The 17286-nt window shown below is 44.6% G+C and overlaps 1 protein-coding gene across 8 annotated transcripts in view; it reads left to right on the top strand.

The window, feature by feature from the left end:
* Window positions 1-17286, top strand: part of LOC149308021 (voltage-dependent N-type calcium channel subunit alpha-1B-like) — a 170986-nt gene that overhangs the window by 74862 nt on the left and 78838 nt on the right. For 6 of the 8 annotated variants that reach the window (XM_089534919.1, XM_089534918.1, XM_089534917.1 and 3 more), the window contains exons 8-12: window positions 2598-2713; window positions 8428-8484; window positions 9340-9414; window positions 10610-10699; window positions 12970-13179. In XM_089534919.1, the coding sequence (XP_089391045.1) occupies window positions 2598-2713; window positions 8428-8484; window positions 9340-9414; window positions 10610-10699; window positions 12970-13179 (548 nt within the window). The remainder of the gene's footprint in view (window positions 1-2597; window positions 2714-8427; window positions 8485-9339; window positions 9415-10609; window positions 10700-12969; window positions 13180-17286) is intronic. The other 2 variants (XM_089534922.1, XM_089534921.1) reach the window with 1 other exon arrangement.

The following is a 17286-nucleotide window of genomic DNA, read 5'->3' as shown; positions in this document are numbered from 1 at the left end:
CATCCCTTTAAAGTGAAGATGCAAACCTAGAGTAGAGTCACTGCTCCCCTGACCTGAGAAAGTCAGCAGTCACCACCAACATTTAATCTGTGTCTCAGTTTGCGTCTTTCTCCATTGCTTCCTGAGGCCTTTTGGCATGGCAGGGTTTGAAGAAGGTAATGGATCCCCTCTTATAACCTTTTCCTGCCTCCTTGCCACTGTTTGTTCCCCATGATTCAGTCTGCAGCGAAAGAACATGGCACAGTATCAATAAGGGCATCCTCCTGACCTGGCAAATTACGTATGCAGGCTATTGTTCCCTGGTAGCTGTCAGCCCTCCTTCCCCTTCTTGACTAGAAATCAAAGCTGAGTGATGGTGCTGCTGTCTGGAGCACTGAACCAGAAGGGAGGACATTTTTTTTATAGGAGAGAATGAATGGATGGATGGATGGATGAATGAAGCAAATGGGGGGAAATAAATGCTCTGGCTGACAATTTCGGTCTTCATGACAGAGACACTTCCTGAATGCCAAGCTGTTGGTTTGATGGAGGGCATACGAAGCAGTTGGTCTGAAGCTTGAGGCTCCGGATTGAAGGATATGGTTTGGAGGGTGGGAAGATGGTAAAGATGGGGCCAGTGGGGTCAAAGCATGGAGAACAGATGGCAGGTTTCAGCCAGTAGTCATTATAGGAGCACCATGAGGTCGCTCAGAAGGGCTTTGGGGCTATTCAGGCATTGCCACTCCAGGCTAGATGACAGTTTTGACAAGTGCAATGAAGACTGAGAATCTGAGGGTGCCCTGGGGCACTTGTATGTCTCCCTCCTCTGCCCTTCTCTTCCTGACATTGGAGCCCATGTAAGTCTTGCTTTGATCATGCATTTGGACTGTGGGCTGAGGACAAGAACTCCAAGACAGAAGTTAGATTAGTGCTCAGCTATTGTTGTGCCTTCAAGTCATGGGTTTTTCTCTGTAAGATTTATTTAGAGGGGGTTTGCCATTGCCATCCTCTGAGGATGAGAGTTCATGACCTGCCCAAGATCATACAGTGGGTTTCCATGGCTGGGTGGATATTCAAACTCTGGTCTCTCTGAGTCCTGGCCCAGTACTGAAACCACTACACCACACTCATTCTCAGCTTGTGAATATTTTTGATCTTGCCTAGCAAGGAGGAAAAACAATTTTGAAACATCCATTCTGGCACATGCAAATGAAGTAGGTGAAGGTTTCCATTGCATGCATGGACATTTCCCCATCGATTCTCCTTAAAGGAACTTCTGCTGATGTTACGGAATAGAAAAGGGAAACTCATGTGTCCTGTAAAGCCTACTTTATGGCCCAATGCAGGCTTCCTGAAGTCCCTTGGGCCTTGTGAAATTGGGAAATGTAGGGGAATATGTGAGCTGTGTTTGCTGTGGCTTAATGACTGCCTGATCTCAGACTGCTGACAGCTTCTTTCTGGTTCCCTCTGGGCAAGTTTGATTCCGGGTGGATTTATGCCGGCGTGAATGAGACTAATTAAAATCCCCTTCTTTAGGGCTCAAACTGGCAACCGGTTATTCCTTCCAGGCCTTCTAGGATCAGTTGCTTTTAATCTGAAGCTGGGGAGGCTGGTGACTCCAGGGTCAGTGGGGTAAGAAAACCACACTGGCGTTTGAAAGGAGCTGTCCAAGGTGCCAGACGTTAAACTGCCAAAGAGGTCATCACCTTGAGTAGCTTCTTTAAAATTCCATCTAAACAGTGAAATCTGGTGATTTTAATTTAAAAAGTATTAAAAATTAAGTAAAACATGGCATATATTCCTTGCTGCACTGGCTCTGGAGCCACCAGCCTCTCCTGATCAGAGGGACAACTAGAAATCATGGTGTAGTGGTACATTTCAAAGTGTAGGCGCTCATCACAATAGTCAAGCAAGCAAAGGTATGACAAAGGTGTGCAAAATAGTGCATAGTGTGGCCCTGGGCAAGTCACACTCTTTCAGCCTCAGAGGATGGCAATGGCAAAGGCAAAACCCCCTATGAAGGAACTTGCCAAGAAAACCCTGTGATAAGTTCACCGTAGAGTCACCATAAGTTGGAAATGACTTGAAGGTACACAACACATACACATACATGGAGAAGGTAGGTAGGGCAAAGCTTTTCTCCTTTCCTGATAATATTAGAACCTGGGGTTATCTGTTGAGGTTGAATGGTGGGATATTTAAGACAAAGAAGAGAAACTACTTCTTCACAAAGTACATAAACTGTGGGATTCGTTACTGCAAGATGGAGTGATGGCTGCCAACTTGGAGAGCTTTAAAAAGGGAACTGGATATTTACAGAGGTGAAGGTGATCGATGACTACTGGACAATATGTCTATATAGGCTGAAATGTCACGTTTAGACATGGATTCCATCTTCAAGATATTACATTAAGTATGTGCAAATATTCCAAAATTAAAAAAAAAATATCTCAATTCCAAAATACTTCTGGTCTCAAGCATTTAGGATAAGGGAGACTCAACCTGTATGCCAGATGGAAGTATACTAGGAAAGGTGAGATGGAGGGTGCATTTACATTGGAGTCCTAAACTGGGGTAGGGATTGCATTGTTATGGGCATTTGTTTCTTTTTTCTGCAGTGAGTTCGCCAAAGAACGAGAAAGAGTTGAAAACCGCCGGGCCTTCCTCAAACTCCGGCGACAGCAGCAGATTGAAAGGGAACTCAATGGCTACTTGGAGTGGATCTTTAAGGCAGGTAAGAGGAGACGGTTTCTGTGTCATGGGATGAGAGAAGGGAATAAACATAGTCTCTTTGGGGCTATTGGTCCTTTACTTAGCTCGAATCAAGAGGGGGTCAACTACAAGGACCCTACGAAACCATAGCTAAGAGCATAGTGGCAAAGTTTCCCCATGTACTCCAAACTAGCACACTGAGGGGAAATTTCCAGGGGAGTTTCAGGGCTGAAACTAGCTGCAACATCCACTCCAAGGGTTATATTAATACGCAAAGCTAATCGTACCTCTGCTGTTGTTGCAAAGGGTTTGTCTTGTATACATTTAATCTTTACTTTTATAAAGCGAGGAAAGATTATGCTTGCTAAATCTTCCACGGGAATGGACTCGGTCCCAAGGAGCAGTCAATTTTCCTAAGCAACAAAGTCTCTCCTTGGCTACAAAGAGATGTGTTGGCCTGGCCCACAATCTAGACCAGGGATTCCCAAACTTTGGTCCTTCAGATGTTTTGGATTTCACTGCCCAGTGCTGTCTGGGGCATTGGAAAGCTAAAATCCAAAACACCTGGAGGACCAAAGTTTGGGAATCCCTGGTCTATATTGTGGGACTGCTCTAAACTGATATGGTTTCATGGAGAAAGGCAGCCACGATCAAAGAAACAGCATCTGGATATCTCTCTAGACAGCCTGGCTAATGCTAACCTTGCCTTCGACAGTTGCAGCTGCTTCTGTGGAAGGGACTCTTGACTCTGTTTCAATCCAGAGGGGGGAAAGGGTTGGATATTGGAAATGTTATGACAAATGCCAGGCTGCACCAGCTAAGTGGTCATTGAAAAGGGGAGGCCTCGGCCGGCCTTTCTAACGGTTGTTGCTTGGCAGGAACAGCTTGCAATTAGCAAAACCTCACCTTATCGCTGCGTGAGAACTCTGTGGTTTCCCAGCATTCTGAATAGAAGGCATTCATTTCATATTCCCATTCATAAAAGCTGCCCTTTTTGTGTGTTTACACCTCTAGCTATATTTCTAGTTTAGCAAAAAGAGTGCCTGCCAATTGCTATTTGTGCTGTATAACTTAATTTGCGACATGGCAGGGTTTCCTCTTTTGTTTAAATTCCAAAAATGCTTTCCAGCCGTGGTTGGGCACATCCATTTTCGTGTCCTGACCCATTAGGACCACTGTCATTGAAAGGGCGGGAGGTCCCAAGCAAGATGAATAAAGACGGGTATATATTCAAGGGTGGCTGTGTTGGCCTTGCAGCAAAATACAACAGTATCCACAAAATTGTGATATCTTTACACTTGGAAATTAAAATTCTTATGGTGGGGGGATACCCTCATTTTTTGTGTCTCCCTTATATCTATAGCCTAGGACCCAACCCAGTTTAGCTTTAGAAACAGGACTGTAACTTGTGTCTTCACATCATATCAATGGACCTTCAAAGCAATGGACCTCTTCCTCCTATATTATTAAACATAGGACCAGGGAATCTCCTGGGTCAGATCATTGGTTAATCTAGACCAATACTTTCTTCTCCAAGGGTCACTTTCATCCCAGGGTTTCAATGAAGGTGTTCTTTCCCCAGTACTATGTGGAAGTGCTGAAGATGGGTTTTTGCTTTCATAGAGTTGGGAGAGACCACAAGGGTCATCCAGTCCAATACCATTCTTCCATGCGAGAAGACACCATCAAAGCCCACCTTTTGACAGATGGCCATCCAGCTCCTGTTGAAAAACCTTCAAAGAAGGAGGCTCCGCTACTATTCAAGGCAATGTCTCCCACTGTCAGTCAGCTCTTGCTATCAGGACGTTCTTCCTAATGTTTAGGTGGAATCTCTTTTTCTGTAGCTTGAATCCATTGCTCTATATCCTAGTCTCTGGAGCAGCTTCTTCTCCCACATGATGTTCTTTAAGGGTTTAAACATGACTATCTTGTCATCCTTTCCTAACCTTCTCTTCCCCAGGTTAAGCATACCCAGCTTAACCTTCAAAGCATATAAACTCTATCACCAAGCTCTGGGCATTTTCCAATCCTGATTGAAGACGAATAAGTCAAGTGAGGGACAAAAAGTATGAGGAGACAGATCCATAAAAGAATAACAGATCTGAGGGTGGGTTAAGAGAGGTAAGATCATAACCATAACCCCCAAATAAATCCTTTCTGCTGATGAAAAGGGAAGGCTAATTGAATTGTTTCAAGAGGTGTCATAAAGATCAGACGCTTGAGAGGCACCAGGAAAAAAAAGAAGCGCTGGGTATTTCCACCGTTCAGATGTGCTACAACTGAATGTTTCTTTTTTAGAGAACAGATGCAATGCCTCACGCATCAAAGCAAAAGTCAGCATTGGGACACTGAAAACACACAGGCGTGTAGTTGCTAGAGAATAAGTGGCAACTTTGAAGGTCCATAAACAAATGGAGTACTTCTCCCAAACCACTACGCCAGTGACTGCTCTATCTTTCCTTGTTATCCAAGTCAGTTGAGTCTCTGCAGATGTGTGGACAAGCAGGGCTGTACTCATACCCATCCTAAGGATTAGAGAAGACTATCCAAAGCATGTCGGTCCAATCCATGGAAGCAAATTTGCCACTTCATTCTTCATTAAACTGCAGTCTGTTATGCTGCACTTCTCTGAAGCTCTGTGTCCAAGGAGAGAGAAGGATGCCTCAGCCCCCCCATGATCTTTTGCAGACAGTGTCTCTTATCTTGCAAGGACATGCAGCAGCTGGAGAGAAATGCCGCCTGTGAGCCTTTTAGAAGTCTTGCAAAGTGAATTGTGCTGCTGGGGTATTAATTCCTCCCCAAATCTCTTTCTTTGATGGAAGCTTTCAGTACGGAGGGTGCTTGTAAAACAACATCAGTAGCGATGTGGTTCCTTTTCTCCTGGGATCAGTGACCTGTGGCATGTTTAGTTTAACTTTTGCCTTCTGAGTTAAAAGGAGCGGCTGGATTCACCTTGGAGACTGTGCATCAGTAGCCGTGTTTCATGAGCTGACCAGAGATAACAGGATTTGCAAGCAAGAAGACTTGATTGGCCCAGATTAAAAGGGAAAAAAGTATCACTGGCTTAACTTTAGCCTTTTTCCTTTCATAGATGTGCCTTTAAAAATTAGCCGCCGTTGCTTTGTTAGGAGATGAATCCACTGATCCAATATCTCATCCTCTCACCACACACAACAGCTTTTCTTTCTGCTCTTTAGTTTAGAACAAGGTTGAAGAATGTCTATACATCCAGATACTGTTGGGCTGCAGTTCCTATCTGCCTCAAGCAGTGTAGCCTGTGATGATGGCTATTGTAGTCCGACATTGTACCATATTCCCTATCTGTTCTCTGGATGCATTGCCTCAACATTATGAACACACCTGATCTGGTATGATTTCAGAAACTGGGTGCAATCCTGGTTAATTCTTGGGTGAGGGACCACCAGGTCATATCTGAGCTCTCCGGATAACACTAGGAGAGAATCTTGCCTTGAAACCCTGGATAGCCTCTGCCACTCAGAATGGACAATACTGGCCTATATGGGCCAATTGTCTGACTTGGTATAAGGCAGAGAGATCTTGTAGTGCCTTTGAGACTAACTAAAGAAAGAGGTTGGCAGCATGAGCTTTCCCAGACTTCAGTCTACCTCCCCAGATGCATTTGGAGAAAGTAGACTTAAGTCTACGAAAGCTCATGCTGCTAATTACTTTTTTAGTTCATCTCAAAATATGGGAGACCATATATAGTGGTTTTCTGCATGCAGAACTGCTATGCTACACTGAGCTGTACAGGATGAGAGCCATATAAATGCTACTGGTGGCTCAACAGTGTTTCCTACTGGAACCTCAGGACTCCTATGTCAGGTACTCACCTGCCATCTTTGTCTGTGCCCTCCTCCTGAGGAAAACACCTGATCCTCCCATGGGGACCAGGGCCCTGCTGACTCTGGGATTGGTGCAGCAGAAGCAACCATCAAAATACCTAATCCAGAAGCAATGTCTAATCTTTCTTTGCTTTTTCTGGTTCCTTGACTGGCCGCTCTTCTGATCTCTGTCTCATTGGACAGCTCCTGGTAAGGCTGCCTAGCCGGGTGGATCGCTATCAATGCCAATGAAAGGATGAGCACAAAACCTAAACCTGAGTGACAGCTTTTCAATAAAAGAGATGTATGCATTAATTTTACTGAAAGGAAGTATATTAACGCCGCAGTGTCACTGATGGAGAATTTAATCAGAGCAATCCACAGCACTTCTATTCCCCATGTAATTGTGTTCATAGCCAGTTCATCATTTGGTGCCCATATTCTGGTGATGGTCCTCTCTAGGTTAAGCTCGGTTGCTCCTTAGATAACAGACATGCTGTCTGCCAGTTAGATCATACCCAAAGCCTTACCAGCCTAGAAGAACCTGCAAGATCTTTCAGAACCCAGGGTCACCTCTACATCACGATGAGTAGCAGAATAGGACTTTGTGGTCAGGCATATTAACATAATAAATAAACAAACTGGGTATGGGGGTAACGTATTATTACTACATAGCAACCATTGATACTAAATTAGTGATCTGTCTCCAATGCCAAAGCATTCGCACACCTTGAGGGTTGTCTCTCCTGCCAGTTGCTTATTAATTTTTAAACAGGCACCTTGCTGATCACAACCAGCATGCCATGTCTTTTGCTTGTTCCTTGTAGAAGAACTCTTGCTGTTACCAAAGGACTCTGGTCCATTGTCAGAATGATTCCCTGGAGGTGGATGGGGGGATGTCTGCCTTCCCTTTCTCATCTAGGTGAACAAAAGAAGGGAAGAAAGTCGAGCAGTAAACATCTCTCATCTCTCTTTTCCGAGAGTTTAGTTCATTTGTATTATACTTAATCAGCCGACATGATGTTAATGGTCTGAGATTTGGACTAGGACTCCAGGACACTTGGGCAAGTCACACTCTCTCAGCTCTAAAGGAAGGTAAACCTCCTTTGAATAACTTTTGCCAAGCAAATTGAAAGGGTGCTTGAATGGCTGAGTTGGGAATCAAACCCTGGTCTCCAGAGTCTTAGGCCAATGCTCCTACCACTACTATGCTGGCTGTCATCCTGTACATTTTAATGCAAGTCTGAGATCCATAAGCAAATGTAGGGTTCCCCCCTCTCTAGCCTTAACCCTTCCAATTGTAATTTGGGATTCCATTTCATGGAATGAGGACTATAGGGATCACTTCTCGAACGTTCGTTTCACTCATATTGTAAGCACAGTTGTCAATATCAACTGGATGACCCCTGGGTGAATTTCCTACCCTTTTCTTTAATGCTATGTTTTTTGTTGAGACAATCAAAGCCTCGATGCTCTTGAATCTCAGAGAGGCTTGTTTAGCCTCCCACTCTCCAATCTAATTGCTAGCCTCACCCTTAATCTAATTGCTAGGCTCACGGAACATCAATTACTAACCCTTTTCCCAGACCATTCCCCCCCCCCCCCCCAAATACAAATTAATACAAGTGTCTCTCTCTCAAAATCGGTCTTTAGCTTGCAGAGAGGTGGGGAACTACAGAGGTTACGGAGGCTGCTTTTCTGCTCTCAGGACCCATGGGGCAGAATTTATCAGACTTGCAAATACTGAAAATAATACTTTTTAAAAATGCAAAAAGTGGTCTCTTCCAGATGAGTATTTTATGGTGTGCTCACCCTTGGACTGAACATTTTCTGACTCAGTATAGACGTTTTATCCATGGTTGTAAATGCTGTTTCTTCCCCCCTGTGTTTTCAGAGGAAGTAATGTTAGCAGAGGAAGACAAGAATGCTGAAGAGAAGTCCCCCCTGGATGGTAGGTTAATTTGTCCAGTGTCCCTCTGTCATATGCTGTGTCCATCTCTGTGAATTCCAAGGAAAGGGGTCATGTCCTCTTCCTTGAGTGAGCTAGGAGCCCACGTCTATCTCGAGTTGGATGGTCACTTTGCACTATGATTGTTTGTGGCACATGATGTTCCCCACAGAAGGTCCCTAATGAAGGCTTAGGTGGACACCTGTAAAGATGAAGTGGACATGTGTCGGGGGTCTGCAGTTAGCTGGTTTCCTAGAGAAGGCACCAAGGATAGACATCAACCCATCCCACTTTGTGTTTGCTGTCAAAGAAACTTGGGTGTAGCTTTGGGAAAGACAGTGGCCACATAACAAGTCGAGCATCCCTGAAATGTCTGGAGGTTGGGCTGCCATTTTTCTTGGAGCACATTTTTGTTGTTTGTGTAAAGCAATCCACTCACTGTTTGTACAAGGTGATCTGCCATCTTTTGCATGGAGAGAGTTGGGGAGACACATTTTGGGTTGGAGGCCCACCCAAAGAGCCAAGGGTTCTGAATCGGACCCGTATAAGCAAAAAGACATAACAAGGTGTGGTGATCCAAACCAGTCCCAGACAGACACATTTTATTTTCACCATTTCCTCAAAGCTCAGGTCTTTAGGGTTGCAGGACTGCATGCTCCTCTTGCCAAGAGAGAGAAAGGGGACCATTCTGCTGTTCCTGTTGACATCAAGCTCAAAAGATATTGCAGTTGGTGAAAGTGCAGTTAAAACTCTTCCCTCTTCCGTCTTTCACCCTCTCGTGTCTCCTCTCCTTCCTACCCTCTCTCTCCTTCCTCTGTTATTCTTGTTGTTTTCCTTTCTCCTCCTGATCACGGTCAGGGAGGGCCACTTCTGAAGGCCCAATACTGCGAGGCACGGCAACGGTGGAGATTAGCAGCGGCGGCAGCTGTAACAGTGAGTGGACGGCAACTTGTCAGGGTTTTAGAGGGCATGGCATGCAGTTTTCATCTCTGGAGCTCCATAGGGCCGTTCCTTCCTAGTCCCATCACAGTGTCTGGTTGAAGGTTCAAGGGTTGGCAGAGGTGGCATCCATGCTGACGTGGCTGTCTCCAAGGAGGGGCAGAAAGATCAAGTTGTCTCCAGTCTGGTCAAGCATGACCCCACAAGAGTCTGGAGGAAGAGATATGATGACAAATCTGGAAAAGACAGGCAAAGAAAGAGACTGCAAGTGAGAGGGAGTGACAGGCAGGGACAAATGTCCACTCCAGTGAGCTAAAAACAGAATTAAGAAGCAAGAAAGACAGATTTTTCAGGACTCTGGGCACCTCCCAAGGAACAGAGAGGTTGTTTCAGTAATGACTATGTGCAAAATGAACCCTGGTAGGAAGAATGGGGAATATGTGCCCCTCCACAGGCAGTGGGGATGCAATCCCCATCATTCTCAAGAAGTTGGGGGTTTTTTGTTCACAGAAAACAGCATTCTCTGTACAGGAATGTTGTTTTCTGTGCAGGTTATCTGCTTCCTGAGCTGAAAAAACCCACACCTTTTCTTTTCTGAATCTCAGGGATATTATTTTCTTATCATTACTGGTAGCCACTGATAGACTTAGTCCTCCCCGGTTTATGGAAGGCCCCTTTAACACCATCCAAATGGCAGCCTTCACTACAGATAGTGGCGTTGACTTCCATAGTTTAATTCTGCATTGGTAACTGGTGTCAGCAAAGGGGTTAGCAAGATCTTTGGTGAGAGTTTTGGTCATTCAGACCTTTTAGTTTGAGCCCTTTCTGCTGAGTAAATAGTGTGTGATCACCACACCGTGTAGTGTCTTAGTGCTGGCGTAAGATGTTGCTTTGTTGCTTTTCTCGATTATTTTCCCCTCCTTCTCTCCTAAAGTTTTCATGGAAAGATGGAGGAGGCTGAGCATAGCTAAAACGACTAATGATCTTTGGTATAAGGGCTTGTAAGGGAAGCCGGTGCTGTCATGACTGAATTATAATGGCTAGTGTTGTGAAGCTGCTATGAACTCCACCTTGGATGAAGAGGCAATTTGGGCTGGTGTGAGCTTGGGCTTATCTACGGCTGCATACTGATGGGCCCCTTTGGTATCCTTTCTTTTTCTTCTCTCCCACCCCTTTCTTTTGCATCCAGTATTAAAAAGAGCAACAATCAAGAAGAGCAAAAATGACCTAATCCACGCGGAAGAGGGAGAGGACCACTTCACGGATGTTTGCTCTGTTGGTAAGCCAGAGGTTCAACAAACCAAGCTGTTGTTCAGACAAATTGTTTCCCCAGCTGGGTCACCCAATGCTAGGTTGTAGACTGCTTTGTGTGTCTCTCTGTGTGTCCTATTTTGCCCTTGGGAAGCAAACCAGACTCCCAGCATGCAAGCAGAGAGTTTCACAGAGTTATAGGGAGCGAGAATCCAAGCTCACCAAGATGTCATCTGAGAAACAGAGGTAGTTCAGTCCAGCCCAGTCCAGTCCAAGTCATTTATAGTTCAGTATGCAGTCCAGGTAGGCAATCCAAAGGATTGTCCGCAAGAACAGTCAGACGTCCAGGCGGAGTTCAAGGGAAACATGGAACATGGCACCGATGTAGCTTCATCCAAGGGAGGTTGGTTGTCAGCCACACTTTTCCAAGGCAGGTGCTGGGTTATTTATAGTCCACCTAGATCTTGTAGGTGCTGCCTAGTTGCAGCATGCTTTCTATATAAACTCTGCAAGTGTCCATGACTTTCTTTGTCTCAGTGTCTCTCCATGGGGGTAGGTATTGGTAAGTCTGACTCTTCCTCTGAGGGTTGTAACTGCTGGGAACCCTGCTCTTGTGGCTTCTGGAGACTTCGTTCTTGTGGCTGAAGACCTGGCATGTTCTCTGGGCTTTCAGGCTCTCTATCAGAGCCTTCATTCTCTGACCCACAGTCCATCCCAGGGTCCTGGATGGCATGACACCATGTGCTTTCAGGTTACCTATTGACTTATGGCAACCCAATGAATTCCATAGGGGTTTCTTAGGCAAGGAATACTCTGAGGTTGTTGGCATTGCCTTCCTCTGAAATACAGCCTACAATTTGGCATTCCTTGCCGATCTCCCATCCAAGTCTTCACCAGACCCGACCTTGCTTAGCTTCATAACCTGCTCCGAGTGAATGAAGAAATAGTGGTTGGGGTCCTCCCATACCACTTGGGTGGTGAATCTGCTCCAGGTTTTTGAACTTTAAAGGAACCTTTTCAAAGTGCCTATCCCCCAATTGGTTCAGCCCCTTGTCTGGCTCCATTGCGATTCACATTGAAACCCAAAGCAGATCCTCCAGCCCCTCTGACATGGGGCTATCTGTTGCCCTGGGAACAGAACTAAGGATGGGAAAATCAGATGGTTGCACTCCCTCCCACACTGGATTTCTTAAAAAGCTTCATGCATGCTCCATCCCAGAGATGTGATTAGAAAACCTGAGCATATTCTTCAATGCAAATGAAATTCTCTGCCATCTGCACCAGCCAAACTCAAGAAGTACAGGAATTCCCCGCATGGGGGAGGATCATGTTTTTCCAGCCTGCCATATAGGTGTAAAGCATGAAGAGGAGACTCTTAGAGGGGGGGAAACCCCACCACCAAGAGCCGGCAGCCCTGTTCCAGCACCTATCCTGGTGGAATATGTAGCCATTCAAAACCAGACTTTTAAGGAATTAAGCATTCCCAGCCTTCTGCTGTGATGGATGTATCTGTCATGTTTGCTTCTCCCTAAATTCATTTTTAGAGTATCAGGTCTTTCTGTCATATGTATGAAAAAGAAGCTAATTTTGGAAAGTTTCTAATCAACAAAATAAACCGAATTGGTCTAATGCGGCAATCCGGATCCAATAGGAAACCTTCATTCTGTTAGTGATGGGAAAGGTGCAGAGCCCTACTCCTGGGGAACGTTGGGCTAGATCCAAAAGCAATCCTAACTAGAATAGACCCACTGGAATCAATGGGACTGAACAGACCTCTTCATCTCACTGGGGACTGACATTAGGCTTAGCTCAGTGGATTTAAACAAATTAAAGCAGTGCTTAGCTTATAGCATTTTAATATTGATCATTTCTCTGGTGCTGCGATGCTGGTGGGAAGCTTAACAAATGACTGCAAGCTGGCTTGGAAATGTGCTGACTTGCAGAGCAGGGGCCTCACGTTGACCATTAACAGGACAAGTGGGTTGTTAATTCCCTATATATTGTTTGCAAGAACCACATAAACATTTCCGAAAACTAAGCATCTCCAAAATTTGCTGTACAAAACATTTGTTGCATTAAATAAAAATAAGTAGTTTCAGCAGTATCCCCAGACTAATGTGCCTCAGCAAAGAAGAGTAACTTGTTGTACGTAACCAATTGCTTGTAATTAATTGCTTCTTACCGCAAGGATGGTATGGCTGTTTTACATTGTGATCATAGTTTAATGCCGGCCTTGTCTCTTTGGGTTTAGCTTCCTACATGCAGTGATTCCACTTTTTACCCTCCCAATGCTTATAGGGTCTCCGTTTGCCCGCGCCAGTCTGAAGAGTGGCAAAAATGAGAGCTCCTCCTACTTCCGTAGGAAAGAAAAGATGTTTCGGTTCTTCATCCGGCGCATGGTGAAAGCTCAGAGCTTCTACTGGATGGTCCTCTGTGTGGTGGCGCTCAATACCATGTGTGTCGCCATTGTGCATTACGACCAGCCAGAGGGGCTCACCACTGCACTGTGTAAGTAAGGCCTTGGGTTGCTTTGGCCATTTATTCATACCATCATAGAAAGCTGGTGGACCCAGGGGAAGAGTATAGTAAAGTAGGATAATGGACGCAGATGTTGAGATAATGCAAAAAAAGGAGATGAGCATGTGCAAGAACATTTATGGGAAAGCGTCTGGATCTATCAAAGGAAAAGGATTGATGTGGGGAAGGAAAGAGAAATGCATTTATTAATGGTAACAAATGAGAATGAAGCCCACCCAAGGTCTGAAACTATATGCAGTTTACTTAGGTAATTTTAATGTTTGTTGGTCAGTTCTGACAATACAAATCACCAGATAGGAGCTATTGTTTCTTAATAAAGGTTTTTAAATAAATGTTTACTGAGTTTTAACTACCGAAGCTGACTTTTCTGAAGTTGGCATCCTCCTGATTTGGACAATGACACAGTCACACATCTGGTTTGTGGTATTGCAGTTGACTACTAGGATGCCAGCCTTTATCCATAAGATTCTTGAGAAAACCAAATTCATAACAAGGGATGTGCAAACAGGAGGGGGAAAAGAAACCATCAAAACCTTTCCTTTTTGTTGTGAGATTGAGAGCAAAACTGGAAGCCGTTGTCTCCAGCTTTCGCTGGCTCCTTGTTCTGTGCAAACCCTGGGAATAGCAAGGCTGTGAGGACAGATTGTTGAGTTTGCTCTGCCTTACATCCATCTCTCTCATTTCGCTTGGGGCTAAGTGGCTAAGAAATGCCATTGGTCTTCCGCTGTCTCCCCACCGCCAGCATCTGCAAGAAAGGAGCCATTAGTAGCAGACGTTGCTTGCACAGAACTGCTTTCCATGGCGTGTTTAAAGAAGAGAACTTTATGAGGAGATATTCATCTCCCAGCTGGTGTCAGGAAGAATGTTCTTGTTAATTACAAATTGAGTGAAAAATTATATAGGGTATGTGTAGCAATAGAAGGTGGGAAGAATAGAGAGATGAGAGAGAACAGAGAGAGTGGAGGAAGCTTACTGGTATCCTGACTGGTGAACTGGAAATGGCAGCTGATGCTGGTGTGTTTTTGTTGCAAGAAAGCCAAAGTCTGGCTGCTTCTGAAAGCAAGACAACGGTATTTATAACTTTGAAGGAGTGTGTAACTTTTGTGAAGGGTCTGCTGCCATGGCTCAGAATGTATAATCCTCAATAACCAAGGTCTCCAGGGAAAATTTAGATGCAATTTATCTTGAGTAGGACCATTTGCTTGGGTTCACATTGTTGTGGTTAACTGCCATCAAGTCAACTTCAACCTATGGTGACCCTATGAGCAAGAAAGCTCCAAATCACCCTGATATTGACATCCCTGGCCTGGTCTTGCAAACTCAGTGCTGTGGCTTTCTTGATAGTAATGCAGTCCTTCTCTTTTCCGAGTGCCTTCCTCCTTACCAAGCACTATTGTCTTTCCTAAAGAGTTGTGCCTTCTCATGACATCTGACAGTCTCAGTTTAATCATCTTGGCTTCTAGGTAAACTTAGTTTAATGTCAGTTTAGTCATTTTGGCTTCTAATTGCTCTAGGACACATTTATTTGGCGTTTTGGCACCAGTTTTAAAATGTGTTGGTTGTCTTACAGTCATCTTCCTTCCCTGTCCATCTTTCACAACCATACATAGAAACTGGAAATACAGTGGTGTGGACAATCATCCATTTAATCCCAAGCAACCATCATAGATTTTTTTGGTAGGTTTTGGGGGCTCTGTGGCCATGTTCTGGAAGGGTTTATTCCTGACGTTTCGCCAGCATCTGTGGCTGGCGTCTTCAGAGAATGCTGGCATGGGAGTGAGTGGGGTATTTATATATACTGTATGACCCTTGTTTGAGAGGAAGTGATTTACATGTGAGTTACATGTGTGATGGTCTTTTGTTGAATGGCAAGGTGTCTATTTACCCCTGACCCTGAGTAGTTTTCATTTGCATTTGCTGGGTCTTCATTTTGGTGTTTTTCAGGACTGGTAGCCAAACTTTGTTTCCTTTAAGGGTTTCTTCTTTGTTGATGAAGGTGTCCAGGTGTTTGTGGATTCCAATGGCATTCTGACCTGATAGTTGTTGGCGTGGTCCAGAGTTTCCCTACATAGGGACCACCAAACGCAGCATTCAAACACGAATCAAGGAACATGAGAGACCCTGCAGACTGGGCCAGCCAGAAACACCAGCAGTAGCAGAACATGTTATAAACCACCCTGGGCTTCTTAGAGGTGGTTTCCAGTTTCTCTGTTTTGCCAGTGATTTTCCCAGTATCTCTATTGAGTTTATCCAGGTCTTGTCTAATTAGACTTGTCTCGTATTTTAGTTCCTGTGTCATCTCTTCTCTTAAATCTCTTATCTCTTGCTTAATTTCCAACCGTGAGCTTTTTATGGCCTCCAGTATTTGATTAAATTGGTCATTTCCTCCTGATTCTAGAGAGGGTCTTCTTTGATTTGCTGCCTTAGCCGCCATACTTCTCGATATTAGACATTCCTTTATTTCCTTTGAGTTTTGCACTACAGTCTGCCCTTTCTTTACATGGGGGATCCATTCCGGACTCCCCCGCGTAAAGCGAATTCCGCCTATGCTCAAGCCCCATTTCAATGAATGGGGCATGGCAGCACAGGCGCGCCATGGGAGCGTGCCCCATTATTCCCTATGGGACTGGGACGCGCTGCCCCTTCTCCCAGCGCGGCTTTTAGCGTATGCTGAAAGCCGCATAAAGCGTGCCCACGTATGACACGGGTGCATTGTATATATATATTTTGTCTTTTCCTATTCCTATTTAAATTCTGGACCATGCCAACAACCATCAGGTCAGAATGCAACAGGGAAGCCATTGAAACCCACAAACACCTAGACAACTTCAACAGGAAAGAAGAAACCCTTAAAGTGATATGAGAGAGAGGGGAGGACAGGTCTTTTAGCATCCGTCCGCAGCCAAGCTTTTCAGGGGCAGTGCAAATGAAGTAGACATGGCCACCTCTAATGAGACAATGTCATGGCTGGTTTTTGTAATTGGACTCTGGACAAGACGTGTGATCTTTGGTAGGGAAGGGAGCCTTCGCGTTTGCTCTCCGAGGATTGACAGCACCCTAAGCGGGATTGGGGCGCCTCTAATTCAATCACTTCTCTCCCTCTGGGGAGAATTTAATTACGTTACAAATTAACTTCGCAGCTGCTGAGAGCCTGTGGGGTCTGCATTGATTGTCCCCCTCCCTTCCCAATCTCTTTGTCTTCTTTTCCCTCTCCACTTTTCTGTTTGTTGAAATGCTCTGATTAGCTTTCTCAGCTTGGTGCATCTGACTGTTTTGAGCACTTTGAAAAGAGAGCTGCTGGGGTTTCGAGGGAAAGAAAAGAGAAATGAATAGTGAAAAAAAAATTCATTTCATGTCTCAGTAAAAACCTGCAGACTGCCCCAAGAGGATCTGTTTTGTGATTTTTGGACGGGCACCACTCCCCACTATAGTAAAAGGGGAAGAATGGTTTGTAGTCTCATGCCTATGTGCTTTATGTACATTTAATGAGCAGGTGATTTGAACACCTTCCCAATGTGGGAAAGGAAAGCCGTTTGAAGATGGAAGTTGAAACTGTCATGGCGCTTTCTTGGTAGGTTTCTTTGTAGGACATTTGCCATTACCATCCTCTAAGGCTGAGAGTGTCACCCAATGGGTTTCCATGGCCCAGTTGGGATTTGAACCCTGTTCTCCAAGGTCGTGGTACAACATGTAAAGCACTAAACCACATGCGCTCATTATGTTACTTAACTTTTATTTTATCTAGAATTTCAAATTATATATAATTGATCAGCACTGATGGAAACTCATTGATTCCATAGAATCTATCTATCTATCTATCTATCTATCTATCTATCTATCTATGTACTATCTTATCTCCTATGGAATGTCCGATATATATCTCCTATGGAATCAATGGGATTTCCATCAGTGCTGATGTTCCATTCAGCAATGGATTAAATGCATCTACTCTAGTTAAGACAAGTATCTGGATGTAGCTTTTAATGGTCAAAACCGGCAGAGCACAGCTCCTTTCAGCCAGGCTCTGGATGTCTCCAGTATGCAATTAAAGTCTTGATGATCCTGTGTTTGCCTTTG

This window comes from Sceloporus occidentalis, unplaced genomic scaffold (genome assembly GCF_023333645.1).
Source record: "Sceloporus occidentalis isolate IW3139 unplaced genomic scaffold, rSceOcc1.0.p SCAF_8, whole genome shotgun sequence".
Taxonomy (NCBI): Eukaryota; Metazoa; Chordata; class Lepidosauria; order Squamata; family Phrynosomatidae; genus Sceloporus; species Sceloporus occidentalis.
This window is presented reverse-complemented; position numbering and strand designations above follow the sequence as displayed.